Source organism: Pezoporus occidentalis, unplaced genomic scaffold (genome assembly GCF_034315485.1).
Source record: "Pezoporus occidentalis ecotype Australia unplaced genomic scaffold, CSIRO_AGI_Poc_V1 ctg113, whole genome shotgun sequence".
NCBI lineage: Eukaryota > Metazoa > Chordata > Aves > Psittaciformes > Psittacidae > Pezoporus > Pezoporus occidentalis.
Window position 1 is genome coordinate 1278156 of NW_026912918.1, and position 20021 is coordinate 1298176.

The 20021-nt window shown below is 38.6% G+C and overlaps 1 protein-coding gene across 6 annotated transcripts in view; it reads left to right on the top strand.

The window, feature by feature from the left end:
- The window catches only part of SMG1 (SMG1 nonsense mediated mRNA decay associated PI3K related kinase), an 86360-nt gene extending 69023 nt beyond the window's left edge, over window positions 1-17337 (top strand). For all 6 annotated transcript variants that reach the window (XM_062634938.1, XM_062634948.1, XM_062634942.1 and 3 more), the window contains 23 exons: window positions 374-603; window positions 1169-1417; window positions 1805-1943; window positions 2031-2140; window positions 2494-2712; window positions 3180-3370; window positions 3988-4160; window positions 4521-4800; window positions 5514-5786; window positions 5915-6149; window positions 7621-7847; window positions 9053-9203; window positions 9290-9479; window positions 9676-10145; window positions 11149-11286; window positions 12191-12343; window positions 12678-12857; window positions 13074-13301; window positions 13747-13958; window positions 14189-14295; window positions 14992-15171; window positions 15332-15438; window positions 16084-17337. In XM_062634938.1, the coding sequence (XP_062490922.1) occupies window positions 374-603; window positions 1169-1417; window positions 1805-1943; window positions 2031-2140; window positions 2494-2712; window positions 3180-3370; window positions 3988-4160; window positions 4521-4800; window positions 5514-5786; window positions 5915-6149; window positions 7621-7847; window positions 9053-9203; window positions 9290-9479; window positions 9676-10145; window positions 11149-11286; window positions 12191-12343; window positions 12678-12857; window positions 13074-13301; window positions 13747-13958; window positions 14189-14295; window positions 14992-15171; window positions 15332-15438; window positions 16084-16161 (4520 nt within the window). In that variant the 3' untranslated portion in view covers window positions 16162-17337. The remainder of the gene's footprint in view (window positions 1-373; window positions 604-1168; window positions 1418-1804; window positions 1944-2030; window positions 2141-2493; window positions 2713-3179; window positions 3371-3987; window positions 4161-4520; window positions 4801-5513; window positions 5787-5914; window positions 6150-7620; window positions 7848-9052; window positions 9204-9289; window positions 9480-9675; window positions 10146-11148; window positions 11287-12190; window positions 12344-12677; window positions 12858-13073; window positions 13302-13746; window positions 13959-14188; window positions 14296-14991; window positions 15172-15331; window positions 15439-16083) is intronic.
- Window positions 17338-20021: the final 2684 nt, after the last annotated feature.

The window sequence follows — 20021 nt, forward strand, 5'->3', positions numbered from 1 at the left end:
TTTTGTAGCTTTTCTTTAGCAGGGTTGCATCAGAAACAGTATTCTACTTGCACACTGATGGGGTTAGCTGGATGCACTTTTCCAGGAGTTTAAGGTAGCGCCCAAAAGAGAACTTCAGAGACTTTATGCCTTTTCTAAAAGAGAAAGACCTATTCATTACGTTAGTAACCTCATCTGTACTGCTCACAGAGTGAGCTGTCATATACTGGTGATTCTAGTAGGCAAATGCTACGTGAACACTTAATTTTAGACTGAACAACTCATCTTTAATCTACATAATTTATAAAACTGTTCATAGTCTGAAATGAAGTAGGACTTCACGAAAGGATGAATTTTTATCTAGAAATTAAATTTTAAACAAAACTTATCACAGGTTTGGAAGACTTGCATCTGGATGAAAGAATCATGCAGTTCTTATCAATTGTGAACACAATGTTTGCTACTATTAACCGCCAAGAAACACCGAGGTTCCACGCGAGGCATTACTCTGTGACACCTCTGGGAACAAGATCAGGCTTGATCCAGTGGGTGGATGGAGCTACACCTTTGTTTGGGCTTTACAAGCGGTGGCAACAGCGCGAAGCTGCTTTACAAGCACAAAAGGTAACAACTATGTTTTGTGCCAGCTTGAACAGTTCAGAGGAAAACCTTTATTCTGATTTGCTTTGCAGTTCTCTATAACATTGTCTTAAAAAAATTGTGGTTCTTTTATAGTAACCCAGAGTGGGTCTGTATATTGGGATTTCACCAGATGTCAATATGTATTTTCATATATATATACACACACACATACAGTATATATTATATAAATATACTCTTGTATGATATTTCAGGGAGAATTGGGTTTAAACAAGTAGAGTTAATTATGATTAAAGTTACTTTAGTTCAGTATCTCATTCTCTCATTCTCATTTGATTCTAAATGTGGGGTTTACAGTTATATTTTTAGAATTTTCCTTCATAAATTGTACGGTTAAGCCAAAACAATGTGTTTTGTTCATTTAGGCTTTTTAACTATTGATTTTTGAAAGAATTCTGAGGTTTAAATCATCCTCGGTAGAGGAGTTAATTTTTTTTTTTGGTATTTCTTTCTCACCAAAACTGAATTTGGGATACTTCTCTGTAGTAATGAGTTGTAATAGGTAATTTACAGTTTTTATCTCTTCTAGGCTCAGGACTCTTACCAGACTCCTCAGAATCCTGGAATAGTTCCTAGACCAAGTGAACTTTACTACAGTAAAATTGGGCCTGCTTTGAAGGCAGTTGGGCTTAGTCTTGATGTGTCACGTCGTGACTGGCCCTTGAATGTAATGAGGGCTGTTTTGGAAGAACTGATGGAAGCAACTCCCCCAAATCTCTTAGCGAAGGAGCTCTGGTCATCATGTACTACACCAGATGAATGGTGGAGAGTTACACAGGTGAGTTATAACGGATACCTGTCCCTTTGAAAGGCTGTGTTTTTAATGGGGTGAGGGGCAGCAAATGCCTGGGATGTGTTCAAGCAATGATACTGTTGATTTAGGTGAGCTGGCACTGCTGAAGTTTCATGTAACAGGAAATGTTGGCAGTTGTACCATCTGAAACAAAAAATGGGTATACACCTGATATAGCTCTATCTTATTATACTGGAATTATCAGCCTATGACATGAAAACTCTTGTAAGATATCAGGCAAATCGAAAACGGCTTGGAATAAGTTCGTTTTAAATTGTCTTACACTTAAGATAATGTTTTAAGATGGTAGTCAGTCTGATGTGTTGGCAGAGGATTCCCACAAATAATTTTTTCCTGAAACTCTCTTTAAAGTCGTATGCAAGATCCACTGCAGTTATGTCCATGGTTGGCTACATCATTGGTCTTGGAGACAGACATCTGGATAATGTTCTTATAGATATGACTACAGGAGAAGTTGTCCACATAGATTATAATGTTTGCTTTGAAAAAGGTAACTTAAAAAATGCTATATGTTATTCAAATAAAAGGTTTCCCTTCTTGCTAGTTAAGAGAAACAACTTAATTTTTTGTCTTAAAGGGAAAAGCCTTAGGGTACCAGAGAAGGTTCCGTTCCGGATGACGCACAATATTGAAACAGCACTTGGAGTGACAGGTGTAGAAGGGGTTTTCAGGCTTTCTTGTGAACAGGTAAGTTAGGAAACATGCAGAAACCTGAAGGCTGTCATTTGCCAAATCCTATCCTAAAAGTTTTCTATTAGACATTCTGATACTGATTTATTTATAAAGCCTTTGCCTTTTCTACTGTGATTTTATATAGGACTTTGTGTGGAAGGCTAGCTAGAACACAGTCTTTAGTTTTAGTGGTGTTACTACAGGCTAGCTGCATTTGTACGTACTGTGGTGTTCTTCTGGGTTTGTAGTGGTTAGAGCAAAGTTACAGAATTCTGTACGTACTCAAGTACAGTACTTTGCATTTAAAATTCCACTGTTCTATAAGGGTAATTTGAGATCAGAATGAGTCTGTTTAAAATATGGTGCAGGTCCTTCATATTATGCGGCGTGGGAGAGAGACTTTGCTCACGTTGCTTGAAGCTTTTGTTTATGATCCTCTGGTGGACTGGACAGCAGGAGGCGAGGCAGGATTTGCTGGAGCTGTCTATGGTGGTGGTGGCCAGCAGGCTGAGAACAAACAAAGCAAACGAGAAATGGAAAGAGATATTACACGTAGTCTGTTTTCTTCAAGAGTGGCTGAGATAAAGGTGAGTTTACTACAACAATTTTATTTTTTATAACCAAAGTAGGCTGTATGCTTTCCCTTCATTTATTTGCATCTTCAGGTACTGGAAGACCCAACATTCATTGGTGATCATTTATTAGAAATAGTTTACAGATTTTATTGAGCTGAATTCAGTTTGTACCAAGGAAAGTGCTTATATGGAACTTGCAGATTTTCTGTGTACATTTCTGTGTACATTTTCTGTGTACTTAATACTAAAACCTGTTGTTATATTTTTCCTGAATCTAAGCTAGAAGAATAAAAATAGAGGTTTAGAGGGCAATCTGCATGTCTGTTAAGCTTTAGTGCTTGTAGCACTTGTAGCACTTGTAACAGTGGAAGTAGTCCTAGATTAACAAGATGATTGAAGGGTTAAGTGCTGCCATATATTACTTTCTCTTACCTGTTAGATTTAAGTCCAGTTGTATAACGTCTGTGTCTTGGTTATAGGTTAACTGGTTCAAGAACAGAGATGAAATGCTTGCTGTACTGCCAAAATTGGACAGTAGTTTAGAAGAGTATCTGAACCTGCAAGAGCAGTTGACAGATGTAGAAAAGTTACAAGGAAAACTACTGGAGGAGATAGATTTTCTGGAAGGTGCAGAAGGAGTGGATCATCCCTCCCACACACTTCAGCACAGGTACAGAGGAGCCAGGAATCCTGTCAGGAATCTCACAGTCCAATACAGTTGGTGATTTAGTAATGTACTTACAAGTTAAATGTTCAAAATACATATATATGGGGGTGATTAATAGCTGTGTTGAAGCTGTTCTTAAGTAAGCAAGTCACTTCTTGTACAGAACTACTATTGAAACTGTTTTCCTACTGACTAATCTTATTTATGTCCTATGTCTCATACTGCATCAGTATAACCTGTGCTAGTCTATGTTCTACACTTGATCCCCAAGACAAGAGACAGAATGTGCTGTATTTAGTGTCACATCACATTAATCCACATAATGCAGCTATTGGTAAATATCACAAAAATATTTTCATCTAAGCTTCTAGTTCTTTAATGTATTTTTGAGTTTATTTGCAATTGATCAGAGATTTCAGAACTGCATGACTATACACATGCATTATTCTGTAGGAAAATCAATTATTAACACAACACTGAAGTTTTATGTAATTGGGGAAAACGTGTTTATTTTCTGGTCGACAGAGTAGTCGTATTGTTCAATATTGTTTTCTATTCAGTATAGTTAAGCATTTTTTTCTTTCTGGTACATACTTAATTCTGTGGCTTTAATAATTCAGGTATTCTGAGCACACACAGTTGCAGTCTCAACAAAGAGCTGTCCAGGAAGCAATCCAGGTGAAGCTGAATGAGTTTGAGCAGTGGATAACACATTACCAAACTGCTTTCACCAATTTAGAGGCAACGCAACTTGCAAGTCTTCTTCAAGAAATTAGCACACAAATGGACCTAGGTATAAAACAGTATTTGTGGGTTTTCTTAATGGTTTGAAAATATCTAGAGTTTAGTATCGGGAGACATTATGAGTATCCTCCAATTTAAAGGCAAGGACCTAGGGTATCCTTCAAAGGGTGATTTATAACTTCCAAGGCTTCTGTGCCAAGCTGTTTGAAGGACCTTGTCTATCTTACCCTAGCTGGGCATGAGATTATTCTCTTGCCTTGTGTTCAGAGTTCTTCAGTGTGAATTCTCAATGTTTTCTTTATCACAAGTGAAAGAATACTTTTCAAAATGTGTCAGAACTCAGTATTTGTATGTTATAAAATGCATGTTTCAGAGATGCGTCTTCATTTTTAACCATCTTTCTTAAAAGGTCCTCCAAGCTATGTACCAGCAACAGCATTTCTGCAAAATGCAGGCCAGGCACATCTCATCAGCCAGTGTGAACAACTGGAAGGTGAAGTTGGTGCTCTTCTCCAGCAGAGAAGATCTGTGTTACGTGGTTGTCTTGAGCAACTGCACAACTATGCCACAGTAGCTCTTCAGTATCCAAAAGCCGTGTTTCAGAAACACCGAATAGAGCAGTGGAAAACTTGGATGGAAGAACTCATCTGTAACATGACAATAGAGCGTTGTCAGGATATCTTCAGGAAGTAAGTTGAAAAAATAATGGATTGTTTGAAGAACTTAATTTTCAAGCTACTTTGGGATTTTAATTTTCTAATTAAAACAAATACTTTTGTATTTGTTTTAACTGATCTAATTAGAAAGCAAGACAAGATTAAGTTGTAATTCTGGAAGTCTGGAAAAAAAAATAAAAGATGAAAAACTGCTTTAAAAATACCGTTGCAGAGTTTAATCTGTGTACTGCAAAAAGAAAGCCAAGTAACACTGCCATGAAGAGCCATGCTTGTGGCTTTAGGGTAGTGATATTTAGGGGTTTTAGAGAGTTATAGTATTTAAAAATCACTTCAGTAAAGATTTTTTTAATTTGTTAAAGCAGAATTTCAAGCAATTATTTTTTCTTTTTCTGAAGCATTGGCATTATCACTGCTTGGTTTACAAGCTCTAGATTATATTTGAGCATTTACACCAAAACCCGTTTTCTTCCTATTCTATTCCTTCTTTGCCCAAGGACCACTGATTGCCTTCTGTACTTGCAAATGGGTATGAAATACGGTGCATTCTAGGATTTCCTGAAAGTGTCATTAGGGTGGGCATCAGCTTCTGTCCTATTTAGAATTGATATGGAGTAGGGTAATGTGGCAACTGTTCAAAGGCAGAGTATTTTCCAGAATACAGAGCAGAAAGCAGTTTGCTAGCACTTGAGAAGGGAGAACTTTGTCATTGTATTTTTGCTTTACAGGTATGAGATGCAATATGCTCCTCAGCCACCTCCAAGTATGTGCCAGTTCATAACTGCTACGGAAATGACTCTACAGCGTTACGCAGCAGATATAAATAACAGACTTATCAGGCAGGTGGAGCGTTTGAAACAGGAGGCAGTTACTGTACCTGTTTGTGAAGAGCAGCTGAAAGAAATTGAGCGTTGCATAAAAGTTTTCCTTCATGAAAATGGGGAGGAGGGCTCCCTGAGCTTAGCAAGCGTTATCATCTCCGCTCTTTGTACGCTGACGAGGTGAGTTGCCTCTTGTGAAATTTTTGGTATGTGCTCATGTTTGAGACCACTTAGAAGGAATGTTCAAGTGATGGTTATGTGGGGAATGCAATAGCAGGCAGGTTGTCTAAGTGTCATAATTCATCTAGGCGAAATCTGATGATGGAAGGTGCAGCATCTAGTGCTGGAGAGCAACTGGTTGATTTGACTTCAAGAGATGGAGCCTGGTTCTTGGAGGAGCTTTGCAGCATGAGTGGGAATGTTACGTGCCTTGTGCAGTTGCTGAAGCAGTGTCATCTTGTACCCCAGGATTTAGATATTCCTAATCCACTTGAAGCATCAGAAGCTGTTCACTTAGCGAATGGAGTATACATCTCGCTTCAGGTGATACTTTTGGGTTACTTTTCCTTTCCTAATCCCTGTACTTCTAAGGCTTCAGCTAAGCCATTCTTAACATCTTCTTCCTTAAATGGCCGAATGTTTGCTTATGGTGCTGCTGAGATTTTTATTTTGTTGGACCTTAGTCATCTTCATTGCTGTGTTTGGCTGAGCTGAATAGGCTTTGCTACTGCCATTTACATCGGTTGAAAGAAACCATTTTGACCTATACCTGACAAATTGTAAAAACTGCTGTCAAGTAACCATAATAATTGTTAGTATCAGATTTATAGACACATCAGCTTTGTTTTGCTTTCATTCTTTTATTCTATTGCTGGCAGTGCAGAACAATTTCCAAGCTGTTTAATCTATGCCCTGTCCCTTTTCTGCTCCTATTAAGTCTTACTTATTTTCACCTAAAAGAAGTGGTTTGAAACAAATTCTGAAAGTCTGTTTTACAGGCCCCTATGTCCAAGATTGGGAAGGAGAAAACTGGGTTTATAATTTTGTGGTTTAGAAATGTTTTCACCTTAACCAACTAAACAAACAAAAAGACATTAGTGGCAGATTGAGTGAAATACCTGCTGAAGACTCAAACAGTTTATAAACTGTGGCTGGTGGAAATAGCTTATTGAGGCTCTTGGTTCCACTGTATTGTGTTTGACAAATATTTTCCTACCAACCTGTGTAAGCACATTGAGGTTTTTGTCACATTGTTTTTTTTGCTCCTCAAAGTATTAACACTTCAGAAACATGCCTGCAATTTCATTGCATTGCAGCTGAGATCTTTCACCCACATTGTTTTCCTCCCTGTGAGCTCTTAGGTAAGATGTGTAGCTCACTGAACAGCCAAGATAGCTAATCTTTTTTTTCCTTTGTGTCTTGTCTCATTTTGGAGACAGAACATATCGGTTGGTTCTTTCTATAGCTGCCTTTAGCCCTCTGGTGTATTCTGCTTGCAGAAAATTGCTTTATGCCATTTAAGGTACTGTTCTTACCTGCATTGATTTCTGTGGAGTGAGTAGGATAAAATAATCACTGTCTGGCAAGTTTTTTGATTATTTTCCTTGCCTAGTACAATCAGTTTAACAAATCATAAATACTGTAAATAATTCAACCTACTCTTTTAAAGTTATGTAATGGAAAGAGAAGCTACCTAATTTGATTAAATCGATTTGTAAAGTGTGATGTCTGTACCACTAATGCTCTGTGGAGAATTGCTGTGTGGTATTGCTGATGATGCAGTTAAGGTAGTTGTTGCTATATTATGCAAATGTCAAACCTTTGGGTTTGTACAGAGTGTAATGGATTCCTGATTTCTTTCAACAAAAAAAAAAAAAGGTCGATTTTGACCCTTGGTTGACCACCATCGTGTTATCTTTCAGAGAATATCCACTACCAAAATGAGAAAGATGCTGTATATGATACTTCTTGAGACGGGAAAATTTCTAATGTTTTCATGCCTACTTCCCAACAGGAACTGAACTCGAACTTCCGACAGATCATTTTTCCTGAAGCCCTTAGGTGCTTAATGAAAGGGGAGTATACTTTAGAGAGTATGCTCCATGAATTAGATAATCTCATTGAACAAACAACTGATGGAGTCCCTTTGCAAACTTTGGTTGAATCTCTCCAAGCCTACTTACGAAATGCTGCCATGGGACTAGAGGAAGAAACACATACTCATTACATTGATGTTGCAAGGTAAATCACTTTTTAGTTCAGGTGTGAGAGAATGAAGACTGCACAGCATTAGTTTGTCTGAATATTATTTATTTGATGTACAGGCTTTTCTTGTCCAAGAAAACCCTTAAGCAGAGTGCAGTGTCTATAAAGTGCACATTTCCTCTCTATATGTTTGTGCATTTATTCACAGGCATACATAGACATACAGAGCTATGGCAAGTTACATTTACATTTGCCTGGTAGGTTGACTTTTGGTAGTCAACTTTGTTCAAAACATATAGTTGTGGTTTTATGCTTGAGGTTAAGGGATGCTAAAAATAGAAACTGGTTCATTAGTTTGTGGGAGGAACCTGGGAAAGGGAGAGCTTATAACTATGGAACTTCTCCATCAAGATGTTTGATGAGCAGCTTTTGCATGATGAATTGGTGACTTCATTAAGAAAAACAAAACAAATAAACAAAATCCCAGCCAAACAAAAAGACTTGTGCATCTTGTAATGTGGGGCAGTACCTTTGTATGGATGGAAGTTCTTGGCAGACAGCTGAGCCAATTCAAAAGCTTCCTGCTACATAGAAGTGATCTTGATGCTTCCCTTGTGCCAGTTATGGTGGCTCCATCAGTGCTGCAAGGAAGGCTGCTATACCAGTTAAAAATCATTTGCTTTTTTCTCTTGGGTTAATTGTCTTTGTGGTTTACCTATGGGCAAGCCTGCTCAGCCTGTTAGTTAAGGGTCAAAAGTGATATAAGGGAGGGAGAGGATAAGACCACCTTTGAGGAGCAGTAAGCTGTTAAACAGTCTCGACTGTAACCGAGACCTCATCCTCCACCTTTTTACCCCATGGTGCATTCAGACATTTACATGTGTTACGTTTTAAAACCAGGACTTGATTTTCATGAAGGGAAGATATTTACATCACTTATTAACTTTAACATGCTCATAGGAAATGTAGTTTGTATCCTCTACCTGCATTTTAAGTTAGCTTTGTAGCTGGTCCTTTAATACAGTCCTGTCTTATATAATATCTTTAGCTGTTCTTATGAAACCAGCATTAAGATTTATGGTAAGTAGAGGAAGAGGTGTAAGAAGAACATGCAGAGATTTCACCTTGTTCAGATGCATCTTCATTCAAATCTGCTCTGGCTGTGGGAATCAAATCAGTTTAAGAAAATCCTATTTATTTCCTGTAGACTAACCAAAACCATGTAAATTTTCTCTTTTAAGAGTACTTCATGCTCAGTATGGTGAACTGATTCAGCCAAGAAATGGTTCAGTGGATGAAACTCCCAAAATGTCAGCTGGGCAGATGCTTCTGGTAGCCTTTGATGGAATGTTTGCTCAAGTGGAAACTGCATTTGGTTTATTGATTGAAAAGGTATGGATTTGTTCTTTACAGAGTACTTTGAGTCAGGAATATGAAAGCTTTACAAAAACAAACTATATTTCCTTTACATTTCTCAGCTAAACAAGATGGAAATACCTGTTGCTTGGCGTAAGATTGACATCATCAGGGAAGCCCGCAGCACCCAAGTTAACTTCTTTGATGATGACAATAATCGGCAAGTTCTAGAGGAAATTTTCTTTCTGAAGAGACTGCAGACAATTAAAGAATTCTTCAGACTCTGTGGTACCTTCTCTAAAACATTGTCAGGTAAAGAAATGTTACCAAATATTCAGTATCACTTTGTCCACTTCTCATAGGGTGATAGAATAGTGCCTTTTGAGAAGAGTGTAAAATGGTCACTTCTGCTGTAACTTACCTTTCATATATGGCAAGCATGCAGAAATTTAAAATTAGTTCCTCTAATCTTGCTATGTTTATAACAAAAATATATTTCCTTTAAAAGGTATCAGTTCACTGGAAGAGCAGAATGCAGTAAACGGACCTGTTCAGATTGTCAATGTGAAAGCCCTTTACAGAAACTCTTGTTTTAGTGAAGACCAAATGGCCAAACCAATCAAGGCTTTTACAGCTGACTTTGTGAGACAGCTTTTAATTGGACTTCCAAATCAAGCTTTGGGACTTACTTTGTGCAGCTTCATCAGCGCTTTGGGTGTTGATATCATTGCTCAGGTAGAAGCTAAAGACTTTGGAGCAGAAAGCAAAGTTTCTGTGGATGACCTGTGCAAGAAAGCTGTGGAGCACAATATCCAAATTGGCAAGTTCTCGCAGCTGGTCATGAACAGGGCAACAGTGTTAGCTAGTTCATATGATACAGCGTGGAAGAAGCATGATCTAGTGCGCAGACTTGAAACCAGTATTTCATCTTGCAAGACCAGTCTTCAGAGAGTACAGTTGCATATTGCCATGTTCCAGGTAAGGCCACAATGCACAAAACACATCTCTCTCCAAACTGTGTCTGTGGAAAGTGAGCTTTAATTACTGTGGGTAAGTAGAGCTTCTTTATTTTGTTGGATGAGCTGTAGAATATTTTAATGGACTTGAAGTATTTTGGTTTTAAATTACTCTGTCAATGCATAAGGAAAAGAGGTGTTACAGCTTAGCTTCTTTTGAAGGCTAGCTGCTGTATAAGATTCAAGTGTGGAAAGGTGTACATTTGGAGTCAATGAAAAAATTGCAGGTATTAAGTCATTTACTAGAAAATAAGTCATTCACTGGCTTTCTTGCTATCAGTGTTCCCCCATTCTCCCTCTTTTTTTCAAACACTATGACTGAGGAGATTGCTTAAAACAGAGGTTATGCATTGCTGAACGTTGTGTTGCACCTTTCCTTCTAAGTTTTAATGCAGTAACTGTTGTCTTGCTCCACTGTTTGCCTCCTGACAAAATATAAACAGTACTTTTATCAATTCTAAAAATGTTCCTCTGAGGCTTTAGATAAATGCCATTGTGCAACTTGAGCTCTATGCTGGTATCTAGTTGTATCATAGTATCATTGATCTTCATTTTGTAGTGATTAGAAGGTTAAGGGAAAGGCTTTCTCCATGTCAGTTAATGAACCAGTTAACAGATTGGTAAGCAAAATTGTGTTTGTTTTAGCGCATCACAAAGGAATTGTTTCTGACTATTGATGGGTTTTTTCTTTAGATCAGGGAAATGTGTGTAAATCACTCCTAGTAAGTTAATGACTGATTAATGGTATAAATACCCAAGCCAGCAAAACATAGTTTACAGCTACTTATGTAATTTAACACTAATGATTTAGGACTTTTAAGCATGCTGGTATTGTTTCACATTTAGCCTTTTTAAAATGCCCTTACTAATCGAGTATGCCAGAGTACTACAATTACTATTTGTGAAGCAAAGTATTTTGTGCTGAGAAATATGGCTGATCAGGTGTTCCCATTATTTCCTTAAAGTGGCAGCACGAAGATCTCCTCATCAGTCGCCCACAAGCTATTTCTGTTACTCCTCCACCTCGTTCTGCAATTTTAGCCAGCATGAAAAAGAAACTTCACACGCTCAGTCAGATTGAAGCTTCAATTGCAACAGTCCAGGTACTATTACCTTTGGGAGGTTTGTTCAGCAGCGTATTGGAATGTGACTTAACGCAAATGGCAAAATTATCTCCCACCTCTGGATTATGTTTTTCTCTCCTGCTATCGAAGCACAAATTTAGTGGTATTTTCACTGATCTCTTTTAAGCCTGTCCGATGTATACTGGTACACTGCTTGATTTTTGCCATCTCATACAAAATATCCTTTCTGGAATATCACTCAGTTTGTTTCACAAGTGAAAATATGAGTATGTGAAAGTACTTTTCCTTCTGAAGGCTGATCATGCTCCTATTCTTTAAGTGTGTCTGACCTAGATCATCATTATTATCTTACTAAGTGTTAGCAGCTCCCTTTGTAGATCCAGGCAAATCAGTTATTTTGTGTGTTAAGGTTTCTGTGCGCTGTGGCTTGGCTCAGCTTTTTAGGCTTTTGAGTATCAGTATTATAGTATGTTTAATTGTTTAAATAATGCTTAGCTTCTTGAGTTTTTATTTCCTTTTTGTTGTGAAGTTACTGTTTGTAATAGTTTTTTGAAAATTATTTATAAAATAATTCAGGACTCATATGAGTTTATATAATTTTTAGTCTAGAATTGTGATTACTTTCAACCTGCTTTTGGTTTGGTGGGGAGGGGGTGTTCTGATGTGTTAGAACCTAGAAGGGTGACTTTATTTCCATAACAATCAAATCCAGTTGTGATGTGTGCTGAAAATAAACCTTTAAAGAGTATAAGATAACATTTGTCAGTCATGAATGTCACATTCTTTTCTATATATGGGTGTAAGAGCGTGCCTGCATGTGATACATGCATAATTTTTTTTAAAGTTAGGCAGTTAGGCTTAAGATTATGTATATCTGTATGGATTATCTATATCTGTGTATGTGTTTTGGTCACCAACATAGGAGAAACTAGCAGCACTTGAAGCAAGTATTGAGCAGCGTTTAAAATGGGCAGGAGGTGCTAATCCTGCACTGGCACCAGTCTTGCAAGATTTTGATGCCACTATTGCTGAAAGAAGAAACCTTGTACTGAAAGAAAGTCAAAGAGCAAGCCAGGTAGTGTACAGCAGTATGCTACTATTGACTTTGAAAGTGTGTTTGCTCTGTATTTCCTACTTGAGATTTATGTAGAAGACATTCTTCCTCCTCAGCATCTAAAGAGCAGACATAAATAACCAGATACTTCTGGGAATTTCACTTGAAAACCATGATGAATAACCTCGGGGGGGATTGCTGCAGGGTTGGATGACTCTGAAATGATACTGCTACTGTAACAGAGTAGCTTTACTGTTGTATTTAAAATTGTCCCTTCTAAGGGCATGGAACAAATGCAATTTGTGTAATAGACAGGTTAAATTGAATAATTTTTCTCACTTGCTTTCATTTTCAGGTCACTTTCCTCTGCAGTAATATCATTCATTTTGAAAGTTTACGTACTAGAACAGCAGAAGCCTTAAATCTTGATGCTGCATTATTTGAACTTCTCAAACGTTGTCAACAGATGTGTTCTTTTGCGTCGCAGTTCAACAGTTCAGTCTCTGAACTGGAACTTCGACTACTTCAGAGAGTGGTAAGTAAAGGTCAAAGCAAAATATATAACATTACAAAATCATTATAATCACGAGTTCCCAATTTTGACTTTCATTCTAAATGTTATGTATCCCTCCTAATGGTTGTGCATTACAGAGTTTATTCCATCAGCTGCTAAACACTTGGCAGTAGCATTCAGACAGTAATTGAATTTTATCTTTGGATACAGATACAAAGGTGTTTCTGCTATTTTTAGGGCACTGGTCTTGAACATCCTATTGGCAGCTCTGAATGGCTTCACTCGGCTCACAAGCAGTTGACCCAGGAAATATCTACACAGAGGACAGTACAAACAGAAAGAGAACAGCAAATAGAAACAGTTTGCGAAACAATTCAGAATCTGGTGGATAGTATTAAAACTGTGCTCACAGGTCATAACAGACAACTTGGAGATGTCAAACATCTACTGAAAGCTATGGCAAAGGTATGCCTAAAACTTCGTTAAAGTTATTCCTCAAACCTCTATAGTTCAAGGAAAAACAACACTTTAATGGTGTACTTTTTAAAGTATCTAGAAACAGTGAAATGTGTTTATGCTTATGGACTTCAAGACAGAAAATTCATTTCACCTCTAAGAATTTATAAAGCTTTATTTCTAGAGTTAGGCTGATCAGGCTTTGGCTGAATTAAACCTTTCCTCTCATTCAGGAGCTGAAACATTTGTGTTTACAAATCCTCTTGGGTTTTAGTCAGCAAAACATTTGATCTTTTACAGATTTTTTACAAATTCCTTGAAGTGTAGCCACTGAAAATTATGGTTCTTTGTAGTCAAATGACAGAGGGGCTGCAAAAGTTACGAAATGCTCAGCTTTATTCTCTTAGCCAAAATAGAATGAATAGTTAACCTTTTTTGCATGTCTTTGTTACAGGATGAAGAAGCAGCTTTGGCAGATGGTGAAGATGTTCCCTATGAGAATAGTGTTAGGCAGTTCTTGGGCGAATATAAATCGTGGCAAGATAATATTCAGACAGTTTTGTTTACATTAGTTCAGGTTATGGGTCAAGTCCGCAGTCAGGAACATGTTGAAATGCTGCAGGAAATAACTCCCACCTTGAAAGAACTAAAAACACAGAGCCAAAGGTAAGAAAGTCACCTTCTCCTGGGAAAAGGCATGTTGCTTGTCTGTCTACCTATACATGGCAGAAACACAGCCAGCACAGGGTACCTACTTGGGTACCCTGTCTGTCTTAGCATTCGTTCCGAGTCTTAGAATGCAGGAGTCTTTTTGCAGAATTTGACTTAACTGTCTTTTTGAGTTTTCAGTAAGGCAAGTAGTTGCATGATTATTCATCAACTCCATTGTTCCCTAGTGTCTACAATAATCTGGTGGGGTTTGCATCACCCTTAGTCACGGATACATCAAATGAATGCTCAAGCCCAACATCAGCTGCTACATATCAGCCAACCTTTGCTGCAGGTAATACTTGAAAAAGTGCAAACATTCAAATACCAGGAATGTATATAGAGAGGGGGTCATAACTTGTAAATCTTGAAATACAGACAATCTCTATAAGATTATAAAAGCCTGTAAAATTAAAGCTATTGACCATACAATAGTGAATGAGTGATTATCCTAGCCTTTGAATAGCCTTTTGAGATCTGGAGTCACTCCACAAAGCCCAGAACACATGGAACACATTGTCGCGTATATATCAACTGAATGGTGATTTGTGTTGAAATCAGTACTAAAATGTATGGTGACCTTGAAATCAATCCAGAAATCCTACAAGGTCATTCAAGCAAAATGTTCATGACTTTACAGTTAAAACCACAAATTTTCTCATGAGCATGGGTTTTTTTTCTATTTAAGGATTATTCCACTGTCCATATTTGGGCTAAGCACAGGTCCCTGATTTCTGTCAGGAACAAGAATTGCATTTTCTAAGTGCCATACAAAATGATAGAATTAAATGTTTTGCAGTGGAACAAAACGTCTTGTCTATTAAGTGAAGGAAATCAGAAAACAGGAAGATTGAAGAGAGGAGAACTGGTGCAGAGTTTAAAATACAATTTAAAATGCATTTGTATACAAGTACTGATAGCTGCATTTGATACACTTTTATTTGTGCTTTTTCTTGCATCTATAATATATTCTTGAATAACTCCTTTACAGCTGTACGTAGCAACACAGGGCAGAAAACTCAGCCAGAGGTGATGTCGCAGAATGCAAGAAAGCTAATTCAGAAAAATCTTGCCACGTCAGCAGATACTCCTCCGAGCACAGTCCCAGGAACTGGCAGAAGTGCTGCCTGTAGTCCCAAAAAGACAGCCAGGGACCCTAAAACAGGAAAAGGTAAATATAGGGCTAAAAAAAAACCCAAACAAATAAAAAAAAAAATCAAAGCGTTAACTAAAAAACCCATCACTGACAACAGCAAGAAAATCCCCAAACACCTCAGTGGGCTTCTGTGCAGGAATGTAAAATTGAATAGATTTTTATTTTGTACCTTCAGCCGTGCAGGAAAGGAATTCATATGCAGTTAGCGTGTGGAAGCGGGTCAAAGCCAAGTTAGAGGGCCGAGATGTGGATCCCAACAGGAGAATGTCTGTTGCTGAACAGGTGAGTTCAAAATAGTGAAGTTCCAATACTGGTCCTCACTTTAAATATTTGGTAGAAAGCACATGTGTGTGGATGCTGAAGTATGCAGATTAAAATCCTACTGTGAACGGGGCATCCCTTCCAAGGTATGTGATTTATATTCCAATGCAAATCAAGGTATGCTGCTGCCTTCTTTTATTTATATAAATCTATGATACAGAAAACAAAAGCATTTGATAAACTTAAGAATTGAATAAAATTGCCTTTTGTATATCAGTAAGCTAACAAATGTTACACAGCTGTTGATATCCAGGCAGAACATGAGATCTGTACCGCTGTCTAAAAGACAGAACTTGTCTGTGTTTTCTGGTGTAACTTGTGACTCTGGGAGGCTGAGTCAGGGGACCCAGATGCCTATGTGAATTTGAGAACATTGTGACTATCTTGAAGATAGGGGCTGTGAATGAGATGTTTGATCTTGGTCTGCCCCTGCAGTATAAATTCCTATTTCTTATGTGGACTACACAGAGTTATGCAAGATTTACGGTTATTATAGATCTCTTCTCACTGAAATTCTGTATTTGCAGGTGACTCAAATTTTAAGATTGCTGAAACACTTTAAAAAATCTGGCTTATTTTTAATTACTTTTTTGACCTTTTTAATAGGTTGACTTTGTGATTAAGGAAGCAACTAATCTAGATAACTTGGCTCAGCTGTATGAAGGTTGGACTGCCTGGGTATGAGTAGGGAGAAAGCAGATCAGTCTGGTTCAGCGAGGTCAGACACCCACCAGAATCAACTCGGCCTCAGGCATCCATAGCCGCACCACAGTCGGTGGTGATGCATACTGGGGCTTAATCTGAGGAAACCTAGGAAATCTCGGTGCACTGGGAAGTGAATCCTGCAGGATAGCTGCACTCAGGGATACGCTAAACACAATGGTCTGCAACCCCCACAGTCAAGGGTGAAAGCTCACCGCTTGAGCAACACGGTTTGTCTTTCTGCCATGGAAGAACTGCAAACGTGTCTGGGGGTTAGCTGCAGAAAGAAATCGGGATGCTACAAACCGCAGAGTGATTTGGAACTCAATTCCACCTGACCCTGTGAACACTTCAGGAAACACCGAACCCTGGTCAAAGAAAAACAGAAAAAATGGGGCCATGAAGAAATCACAGCAAGGGAAGATTTGATGCATTCAGATTCTTGTTACTCTTGTTGCGTGGCAACAGTGCTGGTTGAGTTGACCAGTTAGTACGGGAAAAGGCTACAAAATGTACACTTCAGAAATGGACTGAAAGCGAAGAGCTGTACATCAGATATTTGCCGCATTGGAAGAACTTCTGAGATAGAAGAAAAAGCCTTTGTTCTCTTCTCCCTTTCCTCTTTCCTTTCTTTCCTCCCTCCCAGCCTCCTCTTGCATATACCCCTCTTGGCTTATTCTTGTAGGTTAGGCGTACTTCCAATATACTTTTCATTTCAATCCTTCTACTTCACAGTTTAGTCAAATTTACCAACTTAAATTTCATTTGGTAAACAAATTTTCCAAAAGCACTGAAAATACGGAACATCAGTAATTCCTTATGAGTTGGATGGTCAAATGCAAAGTGTAATTTTGGTTATTTTAAAGTCATCTCTGTTATTCTATTATGTACAGTTTCTCCAAATTGTTGCTGTGCATTTAAAAGTAATGAATCCTACAGGCATTTGATTTAATGTGCACTTCCCTCTGCTTGCAGTGTACACTTTTTTTGTAATTCAAATTGTCCCTTCAATCTCATTCTACTGTGATTGCTGTAGTTTCTTTCGTACAACGTAGCTAATCCAATGTAATCTTTACCTTTTTAAAAACCAGGATAGAGTATCTAGTAGAGTTTTACATTGTTGATGACAGATAAACAATAAAGTGATGTTCTGGTGGAGGTAGAGTGATATGCTTTTTACTTCACTTTCCTAATACTTTTAGTTCACACTTGTAAATTACGCTTCAGTTCCCAGGGGTATATGTATAATCCAAGAAATGAAGGACTCTCCAATTTTTGTTCAACTAGATCTGTAAAGATATCTGCAAAGTAAATTTCCTTTGCCATATTACTTCTGTAGATGGTTGTTCATTAATGCATCCACAGTGAATCTTCCACCAGTTTTCTGCTTGGTTGGGTATTTCAATCAATTCTGCACTCAAAGTGTGATTATGGTCAGAAAAGTCTCTCTAAAAATGGCATCTCCTTACTTAGATCAGTGCCCTGCTTGTCTGCCAGTTGTTTTCAAGTGGGACGTGTAGGAGAAGACAGCTTCATTTTCTTAGAGCAAACCAACCTACCACAACTCAGTAACAGCCGCAGAAACTTAAAGGTGCTGATAGCTAAAGCAGAAGCGCACACTGGTGTTCTCAACCCAGGTAACTTTGCGTAGCTACGTACAAAATGTTTCTCATTTGTAAACTTGGGGAGTTCATTATGCACAGTTGCTGAAAAACAAAAGGCATGGGAAGATTCTTTATGCCATTTTAGTCACTTTTCAGAGTAAAACACACTTTAAATACAGCATTTTTTCAATCAAAATACAAGTATTAAAGGATTTGAGCCAAGCCTGCTACTGACTTAAAATTCATTTAACTGAATCAGTTCATCCGAGTAGAAAGCTTGGCTAGTAATTTCAGGATGACATAGAGTAACACCAGGCAGAAATAATAGCCAAACTTGTATTATTTTCAGTATTTGCACTATGCTGACTGCTCTGCCTCCTCAGTAGGTCTTAGAATTCACTTTCTCCTCTGTTGCCAATTTTTTGTGGACATGCACTTTGAAGCGTGAGGATTTCCAGCAGACACATGGCCTTTTTTGCATTCTGATTGCCTGATTAACTCTATGGAAGTCACTGGCTTCATATCTGACGATACCCATGCAAATGCATTCCACTGCCGTTGCTTCCTGAACCCTCTGCCATCCACGTGCTGCGAGAAAGAAGGTGTTTGCATGTTGCATTGAAGAACATTCGTATGCAGGACAGGACACTTGACACTGTCAGTCCTTTTTACTTTTCTCCAGTTAAAAATAACCTTACAAGCAATCTGTTGGAGCACCATAGACAAGAGTGTATTCTACATGCTGTTTTATGTCTTGGAAGCTGGGGGGAAAGGAGGGGTAATGCACTCACCTGTGGCTCATGTATTATACCTCTGCTATCCAGAAATGAAACACTTGTGTGGAGATGGGTTCTTACTGCGTAATTTAATAAAGTTTTAAAATAAAAGAATATGTATCCATCATTTCCTTGTATGCAAAACTACTGTGGTTGTGAAAATCATGGGGGAGAATGAAGTACCTAGCATAAACAAATACAAAATAAAGCCCAAATTGAGTGCGCCCTCAGCAAGTTTGCCGATGACACCAAGCTGTGTGGTTCCGTTGATACACTGGAGGGAAGGAATGCCATCCAGAGGGACCTTGACACGCTTGTGAGGTGGGCTGATGCCAACCTGATGAAGTTTAACTATGCCAAGTGCAAGGTCCTACACCCGGGTCGGAGCAACCCCAGGCACAGCTACAGGTTGGGCAGAGAAGAGATTCAGAGCAGCCCAAGGAGAAGGACTTGGGGGTGTTGGTCAATGAGAAAATGAACATGAGCAGGCTTCAGTGTGTGCTCGCAGCCCAGAAAGCCAACCGTATCCTGGGCTGCATCAAAAGGAGCGTGACCAGCAGGGCGAAGGAGGTGATCCTGCCCCTTTACTCTGCTCTTGTGAGACCTCACCTGGAGTATTGTGTGCAGTTCTGGTGTCCTCAACATCAAAAGGGCATGGAACTGTTGGAACAAGTCCAGAGAAGGGCCATGAGGATGATCAGGGGATTGGAGCACCTCCGGTATGAAGACAGGCTGAGAAAGTTGGGGCTGTTCAGCCTGAAGAAAAAAAGGCTGCTTGGAGACCTCATAGCAGCCTCCAGTATCTGAAGGGGGCCTATAGGGATGATCGGGAGGGACTCTTCATTAGGGACTGTAGTGATAGGACAAGGGGTAACGGGTTAAAACTTAAACAGGGGAAGTTTAGGTTGGATGTAAAGAGAAAAATTCTTTCCTGTTAGGGTGGTGAGGCACTGGAATGGGTTGCCCAGGGAGGTTGCGAATGCTCCATCCCTGGGGGTGTTCAAGACCAGGTTGGACGAGGCCTTGTGTGACATGGTTTAGTGTGAGGTGTCCCTGCCCATGGCAGGGGCTTTGGAACTAGATGATCTTAAGGTCCTTTCCAACCCTAACTATTCTATGATTCTATATTGCATAAAACTACTGTTGTATGTATTTAAATACATAACTGATTAGAACAATTTTGCCATTCATCAGACTAATGTTTTGTGAATGGCATAAGAAAGTTTGCCATGCATTTGTTATATTAGGTGTGATGAATGGGTGGAGGTTTAATGTGAAATCTGTGTTTCTAACTGCACACAGCAATTAAACTGCTCCTTTTAGAGGTTCTTTGAAGTTTGCTTGGGCATTTATGTTTCTGTGCATCTGCTAAGTGAAAATCTCAGCAAAGGAAGAATGCATCACACTAGCATGACCTGTGTCATACATTAAAACATACAGAAAACAATTAGATTTCGCAGCT